Here is a 27153-nt window from a genome sequence, read left to right on the forward strand (position 1 = left end):
CGAAGGACAAAAATAATAGGTTCTAAAACAAATTTTACCATGTAATCCCATTAAAACTGCAAACTAGATATGTCACATTCATATATTTTGAAAAAAATACCAGAAGGAGATATATAAAAATTCCAAAATTTAGGGCCTTTCTTTCCCAACTGTTAGGATTACAGGTGATTTTCATTTGTGTTTGTGATGCAGACCTTTTTTTTTTTCCGAGATTTTCTCCATTAAGCATGTCATAGTAAGAAGAAAAAGCTACAGTTTAAAAAAATTGTGGATGATCCACTTCAGCCGGTGGTTGGAAGAGTATGACTAATGAGCCAAGAACAGAGTCATTCTCATAATCCAGTCAAGAAATGGGCAGAAGACATGAACAGACACTTCTCTAAAGAAGACATACAAATGGCTATCAGACACATGAAAAAATGCTAAACATCACTCAGTATCAGGGATGTACAAATCAAAATCACAATGAGATACCATGTCACACCAGTAAAAATGGCTAAAATTCTAACAGCTCAGGAAACAACAAATATTAGTAAGGATGCAGAGAAAGGGGAACCCTTCTACACTGTTGGTGGGAATGCAAGATGGTGCAGCCACTCTGGAAAACAGCATGGAGGTTCCTCAGAAAGTTGAAAATAGAGCTACCCTAGGACCCAGCAATTGCACTACTGGATATTTATCCAAAGGATACAAACATAGTGATCCAGAGGGGCACGTGCACCGTAATGTTTATAGCAGCAATGTCCACAATAGCCAGACTATGGAAAGAGCCAGATGTCCATCAACAGAGGAATGGATAAAGAAGCTGTTGCATGTGCATGCACACAGACATGCTGGAATACTACTCAGCCATCAAAAAGAATGTACTCTTGCCATTTGCAGTGATGTGGAGAACTAGAGGGTATTATGCTAAGTAAAATAAGTCAGAGAAAGATATCATACAATTTCATTTATAGGTAGAATTTAAGAGACAAAACATGAACCTAGGGGAAGAGAAGGAAAAATAAGACAAAATCAGAGAGGGAGACAAACCATAAGAAACTCTAAACTATAGGAAACAAACTGAGGGTTGCTGGAAGGGAGGTAGGTGGGGGGTGGTGTAATGGGGTGAACGGTGTTAAGGAAGGCGCTGGATGTGATGAGCACTGGGGATTACACGCAACTGATGAATCACTAAACTCTACCTCTGAAACGAATAATACACTATATGTTAAGTAACTGATTAAAAAAAAACAAACAGTCATTCTCCAAGCCCTCCTGTGCCCCTCAGATGGCTTCCCTATAACCAAGAGAATTAAGCTTTAAAAGTGCATCATCAGACACTTAGTCATTAGGCCACTGAATCTACCTTTGTAGAGAGTAGACTAATGTGGTTCTGAGCAGGAAAGACACAGGCAGCTTTCTCTTTCCCCGAGTCTCAAGCAGGGCACCTGTCTTTTTGATCACCTCCATCCTCACCTGGAGATTCAGGGAGCAATAAGCTACAGACCCTACAATAGCAAGGGAATGGGGATTTGGTGAAATTGGCCGGTCAGACACGAACTGGTCTGATGCAAGGTGAAGCAAGCTCAGGGTTACTCTGCAGAAGAGGCAGATAAGACTCCTATCCCAGCTCTGCCACCACCCAGGCTTCCGGGCAAGTTAGTTAGCCTCATGTGGCCTCGTGTTCATCATCTGTGTAGGAGCCTTCTCTTTGGTCTCCAAGAAATCATTGTTGAAGTTTTACAGAACATTGACTTCTTCTCAGAACAGGACTAGAAAAAGTTGCAACTGAAAATCAGAACAAAAAACATCCTAGCTTGGGAAACATGCAATGGAAATAAAGTGTGTTTGCCTTTATTTCTGCTTTAAGTGAAAGAAAACCAAAACACCCCACCTTCACATACACCCCGGATACAACTGTAGAGTTGTACAATAGTCATTCAGTGACTGATGTTTGAAAGCAAAGCCAGAATACCAGAATCTTGTAAGCCTCCATTGTCCAGTATGGTAGCCACATGTGGCTTTGGCTGGTGGCTAGTCCCAACTGAGATGTGCTATCAGTGTAAAGTACACCCCAGATTTCAAAGATTCAGTGTGAAGGGAAGGTAACATAACTCATTCCTATTTTGCATTGATTCTGTGTTGACCTAATAATATTTTGGATGTAGTGAAATTAAATATGGTATTAAAAGTAATTACACCTGTTACTTTTTACTTTTAGTGTACCTCACTAAAAAAATTTAAAATTACTTACACACTTGGCATTCTATTTATACTAAGCAGTGCTGATCTAGAAGATAGATTTTCTTTCTGGGGATAGGCTCTACCTGCATTTTCTTCCAGGTGCCATGTGACAGGACAGTGGAACTGGGTAAAACACGTGCGCAGGGAAGATGCAAGGGCTGAAGATACTTATCCCACCCACCCCCCGGCCTTCACTGGCTCTGGTAGCTTTGATGTGAACCACTGGGTCTTTCTCCTTCCTTCCTTCCCTCCTTCCTCTTCTTTCTTGCTGTTTCCTCTTCTTGTAAATTCATCTGTGCCAAAGTGCCTGCTGTTCTTGAGCTCTAAGAGGAGTGAGGTGTCGGTCAGGTAATTAGCTGCTGTTATACTTCACTCATCATTAGCAACTGATTTACTGGGAAAGCTTTACTCCAGGTAAAATCATTACCTGCCAGAATGATGTGACTTGCGGAGACGAGCTTTGCCTGCCCAGAATACTTCCCGTGTTCTTTAAGTAACATTGCTCTGGTTTTATTTTTGCAAAACTGCTGAACGTCTTTGGTCGTGTCAGTCGCGGTGCCCTACACTCTCCCCCTCCCCACTGGACATTCAGGATAATTCAGCTCCCTTTCCCAGGACTTGAGTCTTACGAGGAATGACACACCAGGGGAGTGTGGCTCAGCCATCCATAGATCACTGATCACTCCTGCTCCTGGGTTCTTAGAGCTACTTTGATACTGTGTCTGATTGATTTTCAGTTCTTCCTTCAATCTGATGAGCTACCCAATAGTCTTGAAATAACTTCCCTTTGCTTTTGAGCTGTGCAGAGTCATTTTCCATTCTTTGCAGCCACAGCCCTCCTCTGTGTTGTTATCCTGATTCAGCAAAACAGGGAAATGATGTAAAAAGTATTTAAGAACCTTTATCCGTGGATACGAATACTACTGTCCCCAGGGATAGGTTGGAATAAAGAGATGAACTGGTTGAAATGCCTCCTGTTCTCTGGGTTGCTCCACTGATCATGGAGCTCAGTGCCACCAGTTCTTGCAGACCTCGCCCCCTTGCCAGGGGTGGGGCTAAGCGCTGGGAAGTGGGAGTTTAAAGGAATGGGATGGCCCAGCCTCTGTAACCTTTCACTTTGTAAACACTAATACAGTGAGTTTTCACCGGAGCTGTCCCTTGTGAAACCGGTTTGATGTCGTGCCTAAAGCTACACATCTCTAGATTATCTTTAAAGTACTTGCTAAATTTTAACTGCCAGGAAGCACCTTTTTTTCTCATGACCTGAATATGCAACTTCAGCTACTTTTGTTATTCAGGCAGAATATTGGTGGTTTCATCTGGTTCACTAAGCTAAGCGGGGAGGGCTTTCTTTCCTCCCAAAGGGTCCCCAGTTTTCTTTTATTTGGTGGTTTTAAAGATATGGTCATGGACTCTTTTTAACTCTAATTGTTACTCAATATAAATTTTTGTAGTATTTTCTGATGGGAAGAGAAGAAACTTCATATAAGTTTTGCAGCCCTGAGCAGTGGATTTACTGGTAATAAAACAGCATTACCTTGCATTTACCAAATAAGTTAACAAGAAATTGTTTCTTCCTGAGCTCGGCACCCATATGTTCTGTTTTGGTTAGAAAGGTTGGTGCCAGCCAGGGAAGAAGAACTCGAGTAAATATAACTCCCTTGATTTGTAACCAGAAGACTGAAACCATATTCATTCACACGGAATTGTTTACTGATTGCATGCTGTTTCAAGAACTAAGCTAGGGTTTTGCATTTATTTTTTCATTTGTTTTTCACAACAGCCCTGAAAGTTAGATATCATTATCCCAGTTTCAAAAAGAAGAAGGCTGAAAACCAAAATAATTCGGTGCTCTGACTACAGTTACCCAGCTAACAAGTGGCGTATCAGGGTTTCAAAGCCCAGGAATATCTGATTTCAACAGTTAATTCCATTAGGTCTTTCTGTTTCTTTGGTATTATTTTTACCATTTAATAAAATTCATTTTAGTAAAAAAAATAAAGCTCTTACATTTAACCAACATAACCTTATGTTAACCCTTCAATAACATGAAACAAGAGTTAAAGAGACAAACCCCTCCTCAAGTAGAAGTACAGTAAACCAACAAGTGGTATGTTAGGTATTACTTTTCAAAACTTACTCCAGTTCCCACTCATAAAAGTTGTCTGGCAGTAGAAACCCTCCTCTGGCGCAGGCGCTATAGACTCGACATATTCTGCCAGGTCCTGCTGCCTGAGGTTTCTGGGTCCAGAGATGACCATTATAATCGCATCTGGGCATATTCTATGACTTGTTGGTTGTTTACCTCCCAAGAAGGATCTGAGCATACTTTACCTCTAGATTTGTGCTGCCGTGTTTCCCCTGAACCTTACCAATTCTGCAGATTACCACCCACCCCCACGTTTCCAAACTTCTCACAACTAGATCCTATCCTTCTAAATAAGTATTTCAGCACCAGCATTACCTTATTATTCTTTGACTCTCCATCTAGGATGAACCACTTCTCAGGGAAGCAACACTAACTTGTGACTTTAACCAAACAGCTAAGTAATGTGAGATTCAAGATAAGGTTATATGGTTATTTCCTAAAAATGTCATGGATGGGTTTATCCTACGATTATGTATGATTATTTCCTAGTGGAGTCATGGGTGGGTCTCTCCACTCCGAGGATGGGCATTTCTGTTTTCACCTGATGCTCCAGCATCTCTGGGTTATTTTGTGATACTGCACCCGAGCCTGTCCCACAGAGATGTCCCACACACTGGCCATGAGGTCCACTCTCAGTGCTGAAGTTCCTGGTTACAGGAGGGGAAAGGGACAGAATTCATTTCCTTCTCACAACTTTCACATGGCTCCCTCCATCTTCAAGCCAACAATACCAGGTCTACCATTTACATCTTAAGTCTTCAATGCTTACTGTGGAGGATAGGGGTGGAGAGGCGGAGGTGGGGGAAGGCTGAGTGAAAAACAGATTTCACAGAAAAATTTGTGTGTAATCTAGGAGAATTAGGGGAAGGTAAAAAAAGTATTAAGGTTTGAGTCAACAAGTTTGATGAATGGTCTTCATCAGTGATATTCTCTCTTCTTCTGAACCTTTTGTTTAAAAAAACTTTGGACAATAAAAAAATTCCTGAAAAACAAAACAAATATTATATTATGCCCCATAGCATTTTCCATATATTTTTCCAATTCTGTGAATCTGATGAAAGTGAAATTTAAAGTTTTTAAAGGAAGCATGGATCACTGCTCCGAAATACCAAGCATAGACCAGCCCTAGCCCTGTAGCTGGACATTCTGTTTAAAATCCTTAAGCAAAAATGTCCAAAAGCCAAGTGAATCTAGCCCCAAACATCTCTGAGTATAATTGGAAAATAATCATTTGACTGGCTTCTGAAAAGGAAGAATGTGGAAACCCTGTGTTTCCATGGAAAGAAAACTAAGATCATCCCATAGTGGAGGCCAACAGTGGGTAAAGCATATGTTCTGAAAATTTTCTAAGCCAGATAACCCTTAATCGTTTCACTTCATGGGTAGTAAGTGAAGGCGACTATCTGGATCCAGTCCTGGCTCCTCAGATTTCTAGCTTTGTGACCTGGGGGAGGATGTTTTACTTCTCTCTCAGTCAGTTCTATAGCTATAAAAATGGGCATAATTAATATTTGCCTCACAGGACTATTGTAAGGATTGAGCAGAATAAGGGTATAAATCTGGTTTAGTCTCTGACACACTAGGCACTTAATGAATATTCAATTTGTTTTCTCTTAATTTGGGATATTTTGAAAAGAACCCCAATTTTAACTAGCAATATCACTGGAGCCAGCTTGTGGGCTGAGAGGCGCACTGAGTTGAGCACTCCAAACAGACTTCCCGTCACATGCCCATCAAGTTTTCAAAACTGGCAGCCATTCAGATGTGGAAAGTGGAGAGTTACTCTTACCTCCCAGAATTGTATGAGGAGTAGAATGTAAATTTGGTAAAACACCTGGCACTCTGTAGCACTGACACAGCTTGAGTGGGTCCGGTTGATGAGACTGTTGACAGCCACGGGGTCATGGGGACCTTCTCCTAAATTGTGTAAAGAAATCATCATTGTTTTAGTTCTCATGTTTAGATCTACAATCCACCTGAAACTGACTTTTGTTTTTTGGTGTAAGAAAGAATTCCTGATAACTATTGGGCTTAAGGTCAAGCCCACAAGGTTCTAGACCAGTTCATTCTTAGTGGACTCTTCTTGATCCATGGGACACTGTCATCTCCTTGACCGCTCAAGATTACTGGGTTCCACTGCACTGTCTTCTGTCCTTCCTGCTGCCTGTGTCAGTTCTCTTTCCTGCTCTTCAAGCTAGTCTCCTGTATGAACAGATATACGTTGCCAGGGAAAGAGATTGCTTCTCTGTCTTCTGAAGCCTGCATCCTTCAGAAAGGACCGTCTTGGAGACTTTCTGAAAGGTGAGAGCACAGTGGGAAGAACCACAGCACATCCTGCCCCTCTTCCAAATCTTCTGTTTGAATAAGCTTGGCAGGAAAGGATGAGGGATGAGACTAAGGCAGCAGAGACAGCTTGGAGACTTCTGTGAGGATCTGGGACCTACCTCTAGTTGTTTGATCTACGATGCCTTTTTTCCCTCAGTTTTGGGTCCCATTTATCACTTCATAGGCAACCAGACAAGTTCTGCAGACCGTCATCTCATCACACAAGGGCAGGCATTCGGGGGAGAAGGGGCAACCCAAGGAGGGGTCCAAACATATGTGGTGGGCACTTGGCAATTTTACCTGAGGCTTTACTTGTGTGCACACTTAGAGAGAGGATGGCTGCTGGCGCCTCTTGCAGCACAGAGTTCCTGGTACCCAGAAGAACATCAGTGACGCAGACTGCAAGCTCTCTGCCACCTCCCACAATTTAAAAAAAAAAAGAATTTAAAACAAAAGTTGCCACAGCTGAGCAGCTGGCGATAACGTTCATTAAAAACAGCTAAAGCAGTCTGTGTTTTGTCAGAGAGCCACATGGCACCTGGAAAAATAGCATTCTGATATTTTAGGGGAAAAAAAATAAAACAAAAGTTAAAAGGAAAAAGAAAAGAACTCTTCTATCTCAAAAAACACAGATTTTCCCAATTCTGAGAATGTGAATTACAGCCAACTTACAAAGTCCTTTGAAATGAACAGGTTATATTAGCAGAGCTGATAGAGCCTTATCTGCAAGTGAGCAAGACCAGCCCCATCATGATGGAAAAGCAAAACAAAAAACTTCTAAAGCGTATTGTGGCCTGAGACAGAAAAATTAAAGTCTTTGCCCAATATGGCCTCAGTATGAGCCCATCGTATATTTTCGTGAGAAATTTGGAAGTCAGATTTTCTTGTTTAGCAGAACACATAACATGGGGATCTCAGAGCTGTAGGGGATGGCCAGGATTTTTACTGAGAAGCAAGAAGAGTTTGGGGCTAAGAATAAGAATGATCAAGATGTACAGAGAAATAAAAGTGGGCCCTGGAGGTGGACAGAGAGAGAGATCTCAGGATCTCTCCAGTTTCTAATTCCAAACCTCTTGACGTCCAGCTGCTTTCCATTCCATTCCATGCCATGAGGTGTGTTTAAATTGACTTGATAGTCACATTTTTTTAATGTCTTAATTTTATTTTTTTTCATGTTCCAAGATTCATCGTTTATGCACCACACCCAGTGCTCCGTGCAATCCATGCCCTCCGTAATACCCACCCCCAGGCTCATCCAACCCTACCTCCCTCCCCTCCATAACCCTCAGTTTGTTTCTCAGAATCCACAGTTTCTCATCTTTCATTTCCCCCTCCAATTTACCCCAATTCTCTTTTCCTTTACTTCTTCTAATGTCCTCCATGTTATTCCTTATGCTCCAGAAGTAAGAGAAACCATATGACAATTGACTTTCTCTGCTTGACTTATTTCACTCAGCATAATCTCCTCTAGTCGTCCATGTTGATACAAAAGTTGGGTATTCATCCTTTCTGATGGCTGCACAATATTCCATTGATTAGCTGGCTATATTTGGGTTCTCTTACTTTGTACTGAGAATCCTAAGAACTGTAATGAATGTTAGGACATGGCACAGGACACCACATCACCGACAAAGCTCACCCTATCCCAAGGGTACTGGCTTGTTAAACAAAATTCCTGAACATTAAGATATACACCCAAGAAATATATCAGGCTGGATGTGTTTTACCTGTGGAGAAAATGGAAGAGAGACCTGAGCTGGGCTCTCAGAGAAGCCATGTTGTGTTTTTTAACTACTCCCTTGCACAGAGGACCACGCAACCTGAAGCCAGCAGAACAGCCCTCATCTCTAATCCACTGCTAAGAGGAGCCTAGATATTTCACATGCTCCCTTAGGAATTTATGTTCATCCTAACTCAGAGTATCAGCTAAAACTGTTTTCCAAAACCACATTTTCCAGTGTTCCAATGATGAGATGTTTTTAATACGTGAGTCACAGGGCCAAAGGGGCAATTAATTTTCATCTGGATTCATAAAGCCCTAAATGATGCTAACATCAAGCACCATATTGTTAATTCTGTGCAGTCTAAGTACATTTTTTAAGTCACATTTTTCTAATTATATGACCTTGAGCAAATTAAACTCTCTGGACCTCTATATGCTTTTCTGTAAAACAGATTTAATAAGCATTGTTTCATGTTTGTTGTGAATATTAAATTTACCAATATAGAGTGCTTAGCACAGTGCCTGGCACATGGTAGGTGCCAAACAATACAGACTTCTATTATAATTGCTAGAAGTTTCTGGCTGCCTCCATTGACCTGTTTCCAGAGGCCGATGAGCTCCCGCTTACCTAAAAATATTTCAGATGCCACTCTAGCCATTAGAAATGCATCACTCTGTATTGTCAAATAATCTCTCCTATAATGCAGAAAATTCTAGTAAGCAATAGGAAATACTATCTAATGGTCATTCAAGCCTTTTCTAAAATATTTTTCAAAGTATATCATTTCTGGGGCGCCTGGATGGCTCAGTGGGTTAAGTCTCTGCCTTCAGCTCAGGTCATGATCCCAGGGTCCTGGAATCGAGCCCCGCATCGGGCTCTCTGCTCAGCGGGGAGCCTGCTTCCTCCTCTTTCTCTGCCTGCCTCTCTGCCTACTTGTGATCTCTGTCTGTCAAATAAATAAATAAAATCTTTTTTTAAAAAGTATATCATTTCCCTCTAATATATTTTAATGAAAAGAAGGATGGTATTAACCAATAGACTTTTGAGAGAGGTACAGATTTACAGAATTGACATGGCAGTGAGCCGATCCCTAACTCTCCTGTACTCACCAAGCAGATGAGCTAGTCTCCTCAGAGATACTCAGAGCTCCAAAATCTTAAGAACAGGTGCCTCCATATTAGGTACATGGATTTTTTCTGCCATCTAGTGGTCAGCTTTTGAGGCCAACTGCCTTTTTGTCAGCAAAATCGGCGTGGTCCCATCCTGGGTACCTGCATAAGAATCTCACTGGCTTCTCTGAGTTTGACTATTTTACATAGCTCTTGTAGGTGGAATCATGATTTCACATGTTTACATATCTATCCAAACTCATCAAATCTTACCTTTAAATATGTGTGGACTTTGGTATCAGTTATATTTTAATAAAGCCATTTAAAGCAGCAGCAACTCCCAAGCATCTTCTTCAACTTACACCTTCTAGAGGCTCAGAACCTATGTGAGGTGGAAAGAAACACAAAGGCCTGGATGTGCGGGGAGGTTGGAGCCCCAGACTGGCTATTCGAAGACCATTCTCTTAGCCACCTCTTCTTTAGGTGTCCTCAGGCCTGCCACTTCTTTCCCCCAACCCCACCTCTCATGTGTCAGATGGGTCACACTGTCCAGTCCCCACTAGCTCTAATAATTTGGTGTTCTAGTGTCTCTCGAATTGCAAATATTTGTTTAAAATGTATCTGTTCTTCATTAAGTATAACATTTAGACAATTAACTAATCTACCATTCCTTAGGACAACTCAGTGATAAAGTGGGTAAGGATAATGCTTCTGACATCATCTTCCTCTTGGTGAAACTCTTTTTAATTGCTGTCTAAAGGCTGTTTACTGATTAATTTCCTCTAAAGGCCATAAGTAAAATGTAAAGAGCAATGAACAGGTGTCTTGTTTTTAATACTAGCATATTGATGGATGCTAGAACAGCTAATCACACCTATAATACACAGTCATTTATTCATGTGTTGGATTTACTTAGACTTCTCCATTTGCCAAGACACAGCACTGGCTTGATCCCTTCCGGAAGAACTACCATATATTTTTTAGCATTCTACCTGCTTCTAAAAACTTCATCATTACCTTATTCGATGATTAAAGGAGAGGAAATCTGAAAATAATCAACTATCTGAAGGTCCCACTGACGTCCCATTGCTGCCATTGTTTTTTTTTTTTTAAAGATTTTTAGAAAATTTCTTTTTTTTTTTAAGATTTTATTCATTTATTCGACAGAGAGATCACAAGTAGGCAGAGAGGCAGGCAGAGAGAAAGGGGGAAGCAGACTCCCTGCTGAGCAGAGAGCCCGATGTGGGGCTCTATCCCAGAACCCTGAGGTCATGACCTGAGCTGAAGGCAGAGGCCCAACCTACTGAGCCACCCACGTGCCCCCCATTGCTGCCATTGTTAAGGCCAAACCTACATTCTGCCATCAAAACATTCTTTGGGCCCTAGAAGGAACATTTGTTTATTACTTCCTCTGCATTCCCACCACCCACCAGCTGCAGCACCCTGAACTTTCTTTGGAAAAGTACTTGCTATGCCTTGAGTAGTCTTGACTTCACTTCCAAGGCCAGAGTGAATCTTTATTGACTTAGGCCACTCTAAATGACTCTTCTCCTGGCCACAGTTGTTGGCTCAGGGGTGGACACATGATCCAACCCAAGTCAATGAGATTTCCAGAGAGACTTCTGAGAAAGAGACTCTCTTCGACACTTTTGGATCTAAACAGGACTTATATAGCCAAAGAAACTGCTAAAACCATCTTGGAATGAAAGGGAAGAAACTGCTGAAAATTTGTAAGCCCCAGTAAAGAGAAAGAACTCGAATCCTAGTCAGGTCACTGGAGTCCTAGACCAAGTCTCACCTGAAGCTAGTCTTTCCTTTGCCTTCAGTTAGCAAAGCACATTTATTATTTAAGGCAGTTTAAATTGGGTTTTCTGGCTTTTGAAGCAATAGCAAGGACAATAGCAATAATAATAATTCATAACTTGTATGATCCCCTGCAGACTCTCCATACATTTTGTACTAGTCCTCATGGACTCTTTCCTTCCAATTTTACCAGACTGAAGGAGAATAAATATTCAGGCAGAAGGGACAGTGTGAGTGAAGGCCCAGAAGTTCTCATGGGGTTCTGGGGGTGCTGGCTTGGTTGTTAAAGTTTGGGCCTGGTGTGAGGGAAAAGCTAGAGGAAAGTGTGACCCCCATGGAGACAGACCTGAGTCACTTTGTGACTGACTGCTATTGCCATTAACTAGACGAAGAAATGGGAGAAAGGAGACAAAATTCAGTTTGGAACAATTTGGATTTGAGAATTACCCAACTGAGCCTCAGAGGTTGTTGACTGCTGTCTCAACGTTGGTGTCTTCCATCACCAGGAACCTGGCAGGTCCTTGAGGGCATTGACTATGTGCCCTTCATCTTCCATCTGTCCCTCAGAAGGCCCCAAAGATTGCTCAATTAATGAAGAAATAAATGAAAGCTAGTTATCCAAAAATAACTACAGTTCAGTCCCAGTGTCTTCTGTGGGCCTGATGATCATGTTTATCAAAAGTTCCAGGAAGTTCTGTGATGTCTGCCAGTGAGAATGATAGGTTGTCAGTGCGAGAGCTAGCACTAACGCTGTACCTTGAAGTGTAGGTGGAAGAAAGGGAGTAGGGCCTTCTAGGCTGGGAGAGGAGCTTGAGGCAGGTGTTTGGACATCCCTGCCTAATTTGACAGTACTACTGTATTGTGTACATTATATCACTGTTTTCAAATCATTGGAGCATCAGAGTGACGCAATTAATAAGGAACCCCACCTCACCTGAAAACCCAAGACCCATCACAATGACGAGAGAAGTAGAGAGTACCAGGAAGAGATTTTGTTCAGAGAAAGAGGTCAGAGAAAATTAAACAAACAAACAAACAAAAGGGTCCCTAACTGCAGCTTTCTACCTCCTTCAGCTGAGTCGGGAGACCATTTGGTGTGTCTATGGAAATCCAAGGAATAGGAAATGAAGGCAGCTGTGCTGATGTTGTGTGCCTCTTTTTCTGATTACATACAAGATGTAGAAAAAGGAGAGGGAACCCTGAACCGTTCTGATAAACAAATCCAGAAGCTAATTGCATTGTTTTGTTGCCTATACCTTTAAAGGAATCTCAGAGAAAAAAGTTACAAAGAAAATTTCTGTTTAAAAAAAGGAAGAGTCTAACTCCCATAATTGTTTCCAATTTAAGAAAAAAAAAATCTTCAAAAGGAAAGTGTTACTTCCAAGCTAGTTGTTCCATATGCATTTTAAAAAGAAAAATATGGCACAACCTAAAGCAGCTTTCTGTCAGCTGTTGGGGATTTGCATGAAAATGATCAAAGGGGTCCTTTCCCTCTGTCTGAGATATATAAACTCTTATCAGTCTCCTCTTAAAAGGCTCTCTGGGTGTAGGCATTTACTCCTCTATCATAACTGTTTACTCTTATAGGCAATATAACTCTCATGGCTGGTTTTATGAATTTCTTAGCCGTCTGCAAGGAAGTACTTTGAAACATTAGAAAATCCATTCAAATCTTATTTAACTGGCAGCAGGTGACTTGGAAATGATTTTGTGCTCCTTCTTGTTTTCTAATTCTTTGACGAGTGATGATGCTGACTGGCTTCATTACTTCCACAGGGAAACAGATCTGGGATCCAGGGACCTATGAAAGTAGAGGCACCCACCCATCACCCTCGTGCAATTTACATCCTCTGAATTTTGGGTGACGAGATTGGGTTTATCCAAAGGAATAATAAGATGGATGTGGTCTTGCATTCTAGTCTGGCAGTTCTGAGAATTACTCATGTTTTCACATTTTAATATGAGCACTAGAGTAGAGCAGAGCTGGTGTGGAATGGTAGATGAGGCTTGGAACTGGGTGCCATGAAGTCTGGAGATGCAAATTCCAATTCATCTTGATTAAATGGTTTAACCTTTCTAAGCTTCTGTTTAGCTTCTCTCTAAAATAGGATAGTTACATCCATTCTAAAGGAGTGCTGAGGTTTAAATGAGATAATATGTATCACCTATCTCTTGTATGTGATATACAATGTTGGTTCTATGAATTGCGCTTCTTGGGGGGAGAGCATGGGGGGAGGTTGGGGTACTTCCAGTAGTGGTATTATTATAGGGCTTTAAATATTCAACCAATGGAAGAAAACATTTTTATAAAATTTTTAAAGATATTTTTTATTTATTTGACACACAGAGAGGACACAAGTAGGCAGAGGGGCAGGCAGAGAGAGGAGGAAGCAGGCTCCCTGCTGAGCAGAGAGCCCGATGCGAGGCTTGATCCCAGAACCCTGGGTTCATGACCTGAACCGAAGGTAGAGGCTTTAACCCACTGAGCCACCCAGGTTCCCCAGGAAGAAAACATTTAATCAGAATATTCCATTCCAATTTATCCATGATGATTACAAAGGATTACAGTAGGAATAGTTAATATAAATAATATGAAATTGTCATTTTCCAATGTGTGATATTTTTATTGTTTTAATTATTTTATTAAAGCTGATAGATGCTCATTTTCAAATATTTAAATGATACAGTTGTATAAAGTGGGAAATGAAAGTCCTGTATCATTTTTTACCTTTCTGCTCTGAGATATATTAATGATCCCTTCAAATTTATCTGTGTAAAAATATAAAAATAGTGCTAGAACAAAATAATGGATTTTTCACTTAACAACAAGATTTGACATTGATGTGATGGTGGATCATTTTACCTCTAGGTCCTTACCTTTGGGGTGGAACCCACTGGGAACTTTAGATTTTTTTATTCAGTTTGTAAGCCAGTAGCAAATCAGGCTTTCAGTTTGCTCTAACAGGGACTCTGAGTTGTCTGTTATTAAATAATGTCTAACAGTATCAGTATATTCCTGCTGGACTTTTGTAGTAATGACTTTTGTTGAGGGATAATTTTTAAAAAGTTGAATGCAGAACTTATATAAACATATGTTAAGGATGTGCCAATAGTTTAATTCATTTTGTTACTAAATGAAGGAATCAATCAAATGATATGCCTGGATTAAAGCAGAATTCAAGGAACAGAAATTTAAAAAATCATTCAAGGAATGCTGAAATGAATTTGCTAATAGATGAAAAACTGGTTACTGCTTTTTGTGACCATAACGTAAAACCTTTGGAGTTTAGATTTCTGATTAGACAGAAATCTATAGCTGAACATATAAAATCATAGTATCAATGCTCCCATCAAATAATAAAGAACAAAGTCAACACAGAATGCATTCTCTGAGATAATTAAACAATCCTTGGATGAGCTCTTTTAATGATGACCTAGTGTTATTTTAAAAAGGATATGTTGTCATCTTTTCCTTTATTTCTAAGTTTTGGATGTTAATTATGATTAATAATTATTTAAACTTGTTGTTGGTTGTCATGGTCATGTGTCCCTGTTATCTTGACCTACAAAACCTTTCACCTTCCATGTCTTTGATTTCCTTTTTATGTTCTTCATTGTTTAAAAAAAATCTTTTATAAAGAAACAAGACCTTGAATTTTTTTTTTACTTGCTGTTTTTGTCTTATAGATACATAAAATAACAATTGGAAGACAAGTTCCTTGTCACCAGTAAGATCAATTTTATCTTCCATTTCAGCAAATGTAGTGATTAACTATTAAAACCCCTGTTCTCTTACTATTTTTTGCATGTTTCCCTGAATTTCAGGCTTAGAATAAATTCCTCCCATGCTCTGTCCTACCCCCAAGACCATACAAGGTATCTTTTCTATGTGACAAATGCACTGGGACATCTACCACCTGCCACCTACCACCAACCTACTAGAAGGCAACCAAGTTACCTTCTAGTAAATTGGAGTTCTTAAAGTCAAAGGATGTCTTTGTCCTCTGTTTCCTAAGTGACTGGCATGTATTAGGCACTCCATAAGTAACACCTGAATCAAGGAATGAAGTATGGACACTATTATAGTCAATGAAGCAAATATAAAATTAAAAATTAATTCAAAGCATCTTTCATCCCTCCCTCATAGTTTTCCTTCAATCATTCTACCAAACTTTGTCATTCATTTTAAACATCTTAAACTCTCCACCTTTTAATGTATTAATTAGTACTTTTGCCTTTCCTTGAGACTAATTGTTCTTGTCTAGGTGAAATATTGCAAAATAGTCAAGTTCTGAGTTTCCCAACTCAAGGTTGAGCTTCGCTGTCCAAAACCAGCTTTACTGACTGTTAAAAGGGGTTTAATTTTGCTGTATATATATTGTTATATATCTAATAGCTATGAAACAGATATTTCCACTGTAGGAGCAAAAAACTTGTAGCACATCATTCTTAATTTTTTAGAAAAGAGCTGAATCAAAGAGCTCCTTATCATAAAGCAATTTCATGGCAAAACTAAAACTAGTTCTAGATAACCAGACTGGAGGGTGAAACATTAGATGCTACAGTGACAAGTTCTCCTGCCCAGCCTATGTTCCTGTTCGTTTTTGATCCAAGATACTGGTAAATGGGAACAAGCAATGATAGACTTTGGTTAGATAATACTTGCTATGCCTATGAGGTGATCAAAGACCTATTATTAGGTGAGTCTAGAGTAATACTTAAAATATGGGGCAATCTCCAGGTGCCTGAGTATCTCAGTCGGTTAAGCATCTGATTCCCAGTTTGACTCAGGTCCTGATCTCAGGGGTCCACACTCAGCAAGGAGTGGGCTTCTCTACCTCTCCCTCTGCCACTCCCCCTTGCTTGAGTGAATTCTCTCTCCCTCTCTTTCTCTCTCAAATAAATAAATCTTAAAAAGAAAAGAACAAAACCACTGGGCAATTTCACATTGCCATAATGAGAACTGAAAGATGCTATAAAGTTGAAGAAACAAAGTCAGCCTTCCTTTATTAATGTTCATATCACTGGGTAGCTAACATTGTGAGTGCACAGCAAATGTCTGTTAATGCTACTGCTCTCTTTTTTTTTCTCTGAAAGACCTTCTCTATGTCCAAATCTGCCAGATCTAATACACAGACTGACCCAGCAAGAAGGAGCACTATTTCTAGGATAAGTTGGAAAGATCAGAAATAGGGTCTTTTCTTCCCCTCTTTCAGAAAATGAATGGGAATCAGTAGAAAAATTGAGAATATTGATTAAACCAGAAAGTTGTCTTTTGAAAAGTCAGTAGATTAACAACTCAGTGGATACATTATCAAGGTAAAAGGAGAAAATGTGCAAATTACTGTTATCTGGAATGAAAAAAGGACATCACTACATCTTACATATAAAAAAAGGAAATTATGGAATTTTATAAAGAAATTTATGCTCATAAATTTGAAAGTTTGGATGAATTAGACAAATTTCCTGAAAGATAAAAATTTCCAAAATATACACAAGAACAGATAAGTGTGCCTGGGTGGCTTGGTTTAAGTGTTTGCCTTCAGCTCAGGTCATGATCTCAGGGTCCTGGTATTGAGCCCCACATAGGGCTTCCTGCTAAATCTGGAAGAATCTGCTTGTCCCTCTGCCCCTCCCCCAGCTCATGTTCATGCTCTCTCTCTCTCAAATAAATATATAAAATCTTTTAAAAAAGAAAAAATAGAAGTTTTAATACCAAAATTAGGAATAAAGGAATTGACATTGTTCACTGAATTTTTCTTCCAGTCCAAATAAACTTTGATTCCCTGGTTAACCTAACAAACTTTTAAGGCAAAAATAACACATTCGTTTATAAAATCTTTAAGAAAGAGGAGAGAAATAAGTCTTTTCATAAATCGTTTTGTCAGTGAAAAATTATACCACTAAAATCAAAGACAACACACACACACATACACACGCTCTTTAACATCAGTATTTCTCAGGAACATATACACAAATTTCACCAGAAAATATTAGCAAACCAAATTCAGCAATGTGCCTTAAAGTTTATTCAACTTTATGAAAACCAGGTGATGTGGTTTACTTCATTAACCAAATAAATGGTTAAAGAGAATCTAATTATATAAGTAGATGCAGAAAAAAAATCCAGGAAAATTCAACAGTTCTTCTTGCTAATACCTCTCAGCAGCATACCAATAGAAGAGAACATTTGTTAACCTATTAAAGAAGGTATAATAACACTTTTCTTTTTATAAAATCTTTTTTTTTAATTTATTTATTTGAGAAAGAGACAGTGAGAAAGAGTATGAGTGAGGAGAAAGTCAGAGGGAGAAGCAGACTCCCCATGGAGCTGGGCGCCTGATGCGGAACTCAATCCCGGGATTCTGGGATCATGACCTGAACCGAAGGCAGTCATCCAACCAACTGAGCCGCCCAGGCGTGCCTAATAACACTTTTCAACTAACATCATACTTAATGGTGAAAGACTGAATGATTTCACAAGATCAAAAACAGGATGGAGATTTCTATTCTTATCACTACTATTCTTCAGTGTAACAAAAGTTTTAGTCATTGTATAAGACAATTCAAAGTAATAGAGGTCACAGTGATTAGAAAGGAACATAAACAATGAATTCTGTTATGCTGAAAAGAAATAAATAAAAAATAAAATAAATTTTAAAAAACAGGAATAAGCAAAACAGTCTTTACTCATGGATGACATAACTTTGTATGAATATTTCTTAAAGAAATCTAAAGAAAAGCTTCTTTAACCAATAAGTGAATTTAGCTAGGTTGCAGGGACAGAACAATGTACAAAATTCACTTGTACTGGTTTGTATATGACAGGAACAATACAGATTGAAATTAAAAACCAATACCCACTACAATAATAGAAAAATAAGAAATTTATCAAAATATGCGCCACACTCAAGACTACAAAACATTGTAGAGAGAAATTTAAAATGGTATAATAAGTAGAGATAAAATGCTTATGGTTTGAAAGGCTCAATATTGGTATCAGTTTTCTTTAAAAACATCTCTAGATCCAAATCAGTTCCAGTCAAAAGCCTCACAGGCATTTTTGTAGATACCATCAAGAAGTATCTGTATATGTAGTGGGCTCTCTGTTCAGTGGAAATAGCCAATGTGGCTTTAAAAAAAAGAAAACATTTGAAAAAATTTCGGCCTGTGCTTGCTTCTAGGATTTTTATGGTCTCACGCTCAGGCTGTTAATCCATTTTGAATTTATTTTTGTGTTTGGTGTAAAAATGTAGCCTAGTTTCATTCTTTTGCATGCTGCTGTCCAATTTTCCCAACAGCATTTGTGAAGAGACTTTTCCCCACTGGATATTTTTTTCTTGCTTTGTAGAAGATTAAATGACTTTAACTGGGTTTATTTCTGGATTTTTTATTCTGTTCCGTTGATCTATGTGTCTCTTTTTGTACCAGTACCATACTGTTTTGATTACTAAAGCTTTGTAACATGACCTGATATCCAGAATTGTGATGCCCCCAACTTTGCTTTTCTTTTTCAAGATTGCTTTGGCTCTTTGGGGTCATTTATGGCTCCCTAAAATTGTTAGGATGGTTTGTTTTACTTTAGTGAAAAATGCTGTTGGTATCTTAATAGGGATTGTATTAAATGTGTAGGTTGCTTTGTATAATACAGACATAAAAATATATCTTTATAAGTGATTTCTAGAAACAGGACTGCAGTAAGGGCCATTTGCAATTTTTTTCTGTGTTTTGTCTATATTGTCCTATTTTTCCTATGGGGTTATTGACTGTTTCTCTACTTTTAGAAACTGTGTATTAAGCATATTAACTCTTCATGTATAATTGCAATTATTTTTCTCATGTAACATTTTACTCCTCTTAAGTTAAAAAACACATAATTGGTTTAACAACATTTTGATTAACTGCATCTGGAATTCGAGTCACAGTTAGCAATTCTAACAGGCATTAGATTTCACAATTCTTTCCATCATTTTGCTTTTTATATTTAGACCTCTAGACCATTTGGGCTTTCTCTTAGTATCACTATGATGCATGAACACAATTTATTTTTGTCCTGATGGATATCCAGTTAACCCAATACCTCCGTTACAAAGATATCTTTTTCCATACTTAACTGAAATACCACCTTTATCGCATGCTAAATTTGCACATGCATCTGAGACTATATATTTTTTTTCTATTCAGTTTGCCTATCTGTCCATTCCTTCATTGGTACCACATTACAGAAATGTTAATACATAATTGAATATATTCTAGATTTTTAAAAAAGATTTTATTTATTTGACAGAGAGAGATCACAAGTAAGCAGAGAGGCAGGCAAAGAGAGAGAGAGAGGAGGAAGCAGTCTCCTCACCGAGCAGAGAACCCGATGTGGGGCTCGATCCCAGGACCCTAAGATCATGACCCGAGCTGAAGGCAGAGGCTTTAACCCACTGAGCCACCCAGGCGCCTCTATTCTATATATTTTAATATTTTTCTAGAGAAGAATTTTTTTCTTTTTCATTTTTTACTTTTCCCAATGCTAGAGGATGCCCCCAGGTTTGATCTCATGGTGCCTTTCCAGCTTCCAAGCCAGCAATGGCAAGTCAAGTCTTCCTCATATCACAATGTCTGACACTGACTCTTCTAAAAAGCCTTTTTTTCCCACATTTAAAGGATCTTTGTGATTACACTGGCTCCACTCTGATAAGCCAGGATAATCTCTTTATTTTTAAGTGAGCTGATTAACAAACTTAATGCCATTTGTACCATTAATTCTCCTTTGCCATTTAGTGTGACATTTCTGGGTTGCAAGGATCGGGATGTGGTTATCTTTGTAGGGGCATTATTTTGGCTACGGTTGGGGTCTCTCTCTCTCTCTCACACACATACACAGACACACAGACACACACACACACACACACACACACACACACACACACACGCATTTTCCTACCCAGGGATATAGGAAATCAGAGCTCCACCAGACACTCCATCTTTTCATGCGTTGTGTGGCCCTTCATGGGAGTATCATCTCCAGGCAAATGGAACCACGCTGCTATATGTCAAGTTGTTTCATTTTTCAACTTTATTGCATAAAATATTCACTATTTTTTCTTAGTCTGGTTTGTTTTGTTTTCCTTGCAGTATCTTCTGAATAACAAATATTTTGTTTCAATTAAGTAAGTTATTTTTTAAACCCTTCATGGGTTTTTGTTGTTGTTGTTGCTCTTGTTCTAGTATGGGAATTCTTGGTCTACGCCAAGTTTGCAAAAATGTTTTGTTTTACTCTAGAAGTTGTAGGCAGAAACTTTTACACTTAGGTCTATGATCCATTTCAAGGTAATGTTTGTATGTGGCCTGGGGAAAGAATAAAAGTTAATTATTTTCCATATAACATCAATTGTTTTGGCATAATTCCTTGAAAAGGCACATTTTCTCTACTGTATTACCCTGGCCTCTTTGTTGGAAATCAGCTCACCCTCTTAAGTGTGAGTTTGTTTCTAGATATTTCTTCTAGTATCTGTATAAGTATTCTCATGCTAAGACCATATTTTGTTACTGTAGCTTTAGAATATACTTGAAATTTTGTACTGTCATCATCAGGTATGCCCTAAAATAAAAATGGCAAGATGACAAAAGCTGTATGTAGTGTGCCACAGTGGATGTGCTGGGGTCTGTTCAGTGCTCATGCGTATTTCAGTTAAAAGAGCAACAGGAGGATAAGCCACAGCATAGTAATTGGAGGCATGGGGTTTGGGGGGTAAGCAGAGAATACAGCTGTGGGAAAGGAATAGAAGTTGAATGACTGAATGAACTTTGTTTGGTAGATTTGGTGTTGCAGGTTATTTTGTTTTCTCAAAATCCTAATGCAAATTTAAGTTGTATAGAGACCCCAGATATATTTTTGAATAATAAAACAAAGGAGTCTGTTGGTTTTCTAGGGCTGCCATAACAGAGTATCCCAGATGGAGTAACTTGGACAACAGAAACTTATTTCTTCCCAGTTCTGGAGCATAGAATTCCAAGATCAGGGTGTCATCAGGGTTGTTTTATTCTAAGAGTTATCTCCTTAATTTATAGATGGCCACCTTCTGCTTTTCTTGCCTTCTGTGTGTGACTGTGTCCTAATCTCCCGTTTTTAGGAAGGTACCCGTCATATCCAAGTAGGGTCCACCCAAATGACCTTTAGTTCCTCTTCAAGGACCCTATCTGCAAATACAATCACATTAATGGGGGCTGGGGTTAGGACTTCAATATGTGAATTTTAGGGGGGCACAGCTCAGCCCAAAATACTGCTGCAGGACTGGGTCATTTTGGTGGATCTTTGTATAACCACCCAGGTAGAGATTCCAAGTGACAGGTGTGCCCAGTAATCTGTACCAGCCTGGTGGGTATGCCTGGGGATGAAAGGAAATGCAGTTGAGAGAAAACTGATTCTAACTAACTAGTACACCCAGTAATCAAATTGTACCCCCCTGGTGGGTATGCCGCAGGGTGAAAAGGCAGTGCGGACAGATGACTATTTATCCTTCCTGGCACTAGGTGTGCTGCAGAAGCTGCGGTACCCCTTGGCTCGGACTGCCAGAGGTAAGGCATTTCAGATGCAGGGCAGACACTTCATGCATCTGGTCCACAGGATCATGGGAACTAGACCCAAACTTTCTCTGGTCCTTCACCATGAAGGGATGCAGACAGCCATCCGTGAGCATCTGAGTTTCTGTCTAGAGGTGGATGGGGTGGGGGTGGATTAGAAGAAGTTCATGCTGCAATTCATGCCCTATGTCCCCTAGGACCCACCATGGATCCTTCATTCCTACTGGCCTTTCTTTTGCTCCTGGCCCCGTCAACACCTTGCAGTGCTTGTAATTGTAAAATTCAGCACCCCCAGACATATTACTGCACATCAGACATTGGTGAGTCTGGGAGACACCAGAGAAGTCTCCGTCAAGGAGGTCTCACCCTCCGGGAGCTCTGGTGATCTGAGCAATGTCTCCATGAGACTTTGGATGGAGAAACCCAAACCCAAATCAGTGAACCCGTGGGCCTCTGACCCATTTCTTCCTCCTCCCAGTCATAGTAGCTGACATACTAGGACCAGGAAAGAACACCAGGACAAAACGAGCTTTCAGAGTGAATGTCATTAAGGTAAACTCTGTACCTCCTTTCTTCTTACCTCCTTCCGTCAAAATAAGCAAGACTGCCCCGTCTTCTCTTGCTGAGTTGGGTGGTCTCTGGAGCCTTGCAGCTTCTATGAAAGCCTAAGTCTGTGGCTACTCTTTCTCTCCCATCACAGGTACTCAAGGCTCCCCGGGGCACCCCAAGAATCCATGAGATCTACACACCCATCAATTGGGTGGACTGTGGTTATGGTTTGAGAACCCGCCAGCAGTCATTGTTACTTATTGCAGGTGAGCGTCCCTGTCCACATACAGCCCTCAGCCTTGCTACCTCCCCCCGCAGGAACCTCCCGACTTCTGCAGCTAGCGCCACCAAAGCCCACGGGCCCCTTCTCCATGGGGAAATGCTGGGCCCTCATTCATGGCTGACTTGGGTTTTAGACCCTCTGGGCTAATTTCACAGCGGACGTCCATACCTGCTGTGCTAACTCGGGCCATGCTCGCCCATCACTGCAGGCTTTCTGAGGGCAGGGACAGTGTTCTTCACAAGATGCCATCTGGTCTATTTCTGGTACCGGCTCACCAGAGAGCAGAAGCTAGGTTTCGAGGCAGCGTACAGAGCAGGATGCGAATGTGAAGTGAGTAGCCACCTAAGTGATCTTTCTCTGCAGCCCAGGCACTGCCATTGTCCCTTTCCCTGTTCCCAGATCTTTATCCCTTGCAGTCTCCCTTTCTGGATGATTCCTGCTCCTTCGTCTTCCTTCCATGCCCTGGCCCAGCCTCTTCCCACCGTTGCCTTCCTGTCCTCGCCCCCATCCCTGTTTCCTTTAGATTCTCCTTGTGCCCAGAGCCTTGTTGTCCCTCTCTGCCCAGGATGGGGGGCAGAGACAAGAGGTGGGCAGTCTGCTCTCTCCCTGCACCCTTAGATTCAGCCCTGTCTCATCTGCAAGCGTGACTGTCCTCAGCCTGACTTCAGAGAGTGTGTGTGGACACAGAAGGACGGTGACTACAAAATATGGGAAGGAAACCATTCCCAGTACTCCATGTGTGTCCCCTCCATGACTGGCAATTGCGAATGGACCCCTATCCAGAAGAGCTATCAGTACCAAACCCCAACTCCAGAGGACTCTCTACTCACTCAAAATGACATAGTAGGGTTTTAGTATTGTTTCCTCACCTGGCTGATGTTAACAGAATGGAGTTCCTTTTCTACACCTCCTTCGAATTGTACACTTCAGTTTTGTTTACTTTCTGTAAGTAGCGTATGCATCAATAAAATTAACAAAAATAAAGCTCAAGTTTATAAACCCCACCCTAGTGACAAATACCCTTTATCTTCTCAGTTCTTCAATCACGTTCTCTTTCTTACTCCTTCAGAAACTTCATGCCAGACCCACATCTTTCTCATTCTCCAGTTTCTGACATTTCCTCATCCTATCAAAGCAAGAGCCTGGGGCCCAAACAAAGGGCTAGATCCAGACTCCACTGATGTATCCTTAACCTTCCCCCAGATGATTTGCAGAGCCAAGAATCACAGGAGAAAGGATGTTCCTTGTTCCCTCAGAATCAGGACTCTCTTGCAAACATAAAAATCATTCCTTGTCATATTAAAGTTCTGAAAATAAAATGGAAAACTTTGAAACTTTTATAAGAACAGAACGGGGAATATTTTTAGGACTTCAAATCATAAAAGGTACAAAATATGAAGGAAAATTGATAAATTCCACTACTTTAAAATAAAACATCTTCCCCTAAATAAAACAAAGTACCATAAACACTCTAAAAATAGAAGATGCAGACATACATTGATAATATAGAGGATTTACAGCTTTATGGTAAAAGTTAGGTCTGAGCAGGGGAGCCTAGATGGCTCAGTTGGTTAAGCATCTGTGTTCTACTCAGGTCTTGATTCCGGGGTCCTGGGATCAGACCCCAAGTTGGCTTCCTGCTTACTGGGTGTCTACTTGTCCCTCTCCCTCTGCCTGTCCCCTAGCTCATGCTCTCTCTCTCTTTCAAAGAAATAAAGTCTTTAAAAAAAAATAGGTCTGAACAATGAATGGGGGAATTGGTTGAAGTTTTCCTTTGAACATAATTTATTAATTATAAGTTACTCAGAGTCCTCCCAGAAAGAGTGTCTTCTCTGTTTTATTTTTTAATTTAATTATGTAATTTTATTTTATTTTACTTAATTGTTTTAAACTTTGGAACCATTTTGGATTTACAAAAAAAAAAAAAAAAAAAAAAAAAAAAAAACAACCAAAATGGTACAAAGTATTCACATACACCCTTTACCTAGTTTGCTCTTATGATGACATCTTATGCAACACTGGTACATTTGTTAATGCTAAGAAATTTTAATGTGAGTACAATAATATTAACTAAATGACACTGATTCAGATTTCTACAACTTTTCCCCTTTTTTTCTGCCAGAATCTAATCCAGGATATTGCAGAAATTGCTCTGGTCTGTGACATCTTTTTTTTTTTTTTTTTAAGATTTATTTATTTGTTTCAGAGATAGAGCACAGAGGAAGGGGCAGAGGAAGTGGTATAGAGAATCTCAAGCCGACTCTGTGTGGAGCAAGAGCGTGATGGAGAGCTCAGTCTTAGGACCCTCAGTCTTAGACCCTTCAGTCTAGGACCTGAGACAAAACCAAGATTTGGATGCCCAACTGACTGCACCACCCAGGTGTTCCTGGTCTGCGACATCTGTTTTTATTTTTTAAGGATTTTATTAATTCATTTGAGAGAGAGAGCATAAGCAGGGGGAGAGGCAGAGGGAGAGAAAGAAGCAGACTCCCCGGGGAGCTGGGAGCCCAGCATGGGGCTTGATCCCAGGACCTGGAGATCATGACTTGAGCCAAAGGCAGGCACTTAACCATCTGAGCAACCCAGGTGCTCCTGTGACAACTTCTTAATTTAACCTTGTTTTTGATGACCTGGCAATTTTACAGGGTACTGGCTTTCTGGAAACTATCCCTCAGTTTGGATTTGTCTGATGTATTTTCCCGATTAGACTGGGGCTGTCAATATTGGAGAAGAATACTACAAAGAGGAGATACTTTTCTAATGGATCTGTCTCACAGGTGTATAGCATTGACATTGTATCATTGGTAGTGCTTACAATGGTCAGTTGGTTAAGGTGGTGTCTGTCACATTTCTCAACTAAAAAGGCACTGTTTTCCCTTTGTATACTCCGTTGGCCATGTCCCCGTTGTTTCTCAGTTGGACAATGTAACTTAGAAAACCATGTCTGGGTTCTGGTTTACTCATTGCCACTGGGGTGTCGCTACTTCCAGGCCTTCTCGGTAGACAGAGCCAGGAAATATATATATGCATCCTAATTTACGTATATCCACATGGTTGTAACTTTTACCCTATTTCAATGAACAAGAGTTTCATTCTAATAACAACTGCAGAATAACACAGGGCTCATTATAGCCCTCAACTCTTGATTATTTGTATGTTTTTTCTCTTGACAGTAGACTCTCATTTTATATTATTTATTTATTTGTCCAACTCTAGTTTACATGTAAAGTAGTTTCAGAATTACTAACATTGTACAGGGGTACACCCTGTAAAGTAAAATTATAAACTAGAGTACCAGTTTATGGAGTTTTTCTTAACCCACTCATTCAAACTCAAATGCACTTATTTTCTATCCTAAGACGACCCCCACAGTTTCCCAAGCACACCTGGGTACATCCTGGGAGAGAAAGCCTTAAAAAAGAGATGGTGCTTGTGGCACAGATTTGGAAATCAGAATGAGCTTGCATGCAGTGTCAGGAATAAAGGCACTGCCTGATATTTATACATCTACATTCCCAACCTAATCCAGACCCCCAATTTCAACCTCCCAATGAGCAGGTATTCCCATTTAAAACTCTCAGAAGAACATAGAACTCCCGGTAGAGAATCAAGAATCTAAGCAAACATAGTTGTGCTTAGTAGGCATAGAGGAGACTGCAGAATCCATGCACCAATTGTGTGTGATCTCACCTTCCCTGGAATCCAGCCATTGACCTTGGAATCAGAAGAGAATTATGGAAAAAGAACACTGTAGAACAGATGGTGTACCTGGCGCAGACTTAGGGATCCAAATGGATACAGGAATGTTTTGTGGCTGTAAGGCCACACACACACACACACAATTACAAACATGTTTATACGCAATTGTGTATACATAGGTAACATACGTGTCCTAGCTTTATGCTCTGAGAACCTAAATGAAATGAAATTTATCAGTTGCATGGGCAATAGTTTCTTACGTAGGGCACCAAAAGCAAAAACTATAGAAAACAATCTGATAAATTGTGCCTCACTAAAATTTAAAACCTTTAATTCTTCAAAAGCTGCAATTCCAAAAAAAAAAAAAAAAAGAGAGAGAGAGAGAATAAGTAAGCCCCAGCAAAGGGAGTTAAATGCAAAACATATATATCTGAAAAACTATCTATATCCAGAATATAATAAAAGGGGGAAAAAAATCTCTTACTATTCAAAAGGAAAATTAACCACAAATGAGCAAAATATCTGAATAGACACTGCATAAAACATGATACGTGAATGGCCAAAAGTCCTTAAAAGTACTTATTATTTGGAAAACATGAGTAGAACCTCTATAAAACCATTTCATATTCATTACAATGGCTAAAATTGAAAAAACTGACAATACCAAGTGTTGACAGGAATTTGAAGTAACTGGAAGTCTTCCAATTTGCT

The 27153-nt window shown here is 39.9% G+C and overlaps 1 protein-coding gene across 1 annotated transcript in view; it reads left to right on the forward strand.

Annotated features, from left to right (window-relative positions):
* Positions 1-23741, forward strand: part of LOC101691317 (metalloproteinase inhibitor 1-like) — a 38303-nt gene extending 14562 nt beyond the window's left edge. The window contains exons 3-5 of the mRNA XM_045076593.1: positions 22612-22726; positions 22952-23073; positions 23362-23741. Of these exons, the coding sequence (XP_044932528.1) occupies positions 22612-22726; positions 22952-23073; positions 23362-23598 (474 nt within the window). The 3' untranslated portion in view covers positions 23599-23741. The remainder of the gene's footprint in view (positions 1-22611; positions 22727-22951; positions 23074-23361) is intronic.
* Positions 23742-27153: the final 3412 nt, after the last annotated feature.

This window comes from Mustela putorius, unplaced genomic scaffold (genome assembly GCF_011764305.1).
Source record: "Mustela putorius furo isolate JIRA1106 unplaced genomic scaffold, ASM1176430v1.1 tig00000174_pilon_pilon_pilon, whole genome shotgun sequence".
Lineage (NCBI taxonomy): Eukaryota > Metazoa > Chordata > Mammalia > Carnivora > Mustelidae > Mustela > Mustela putorius.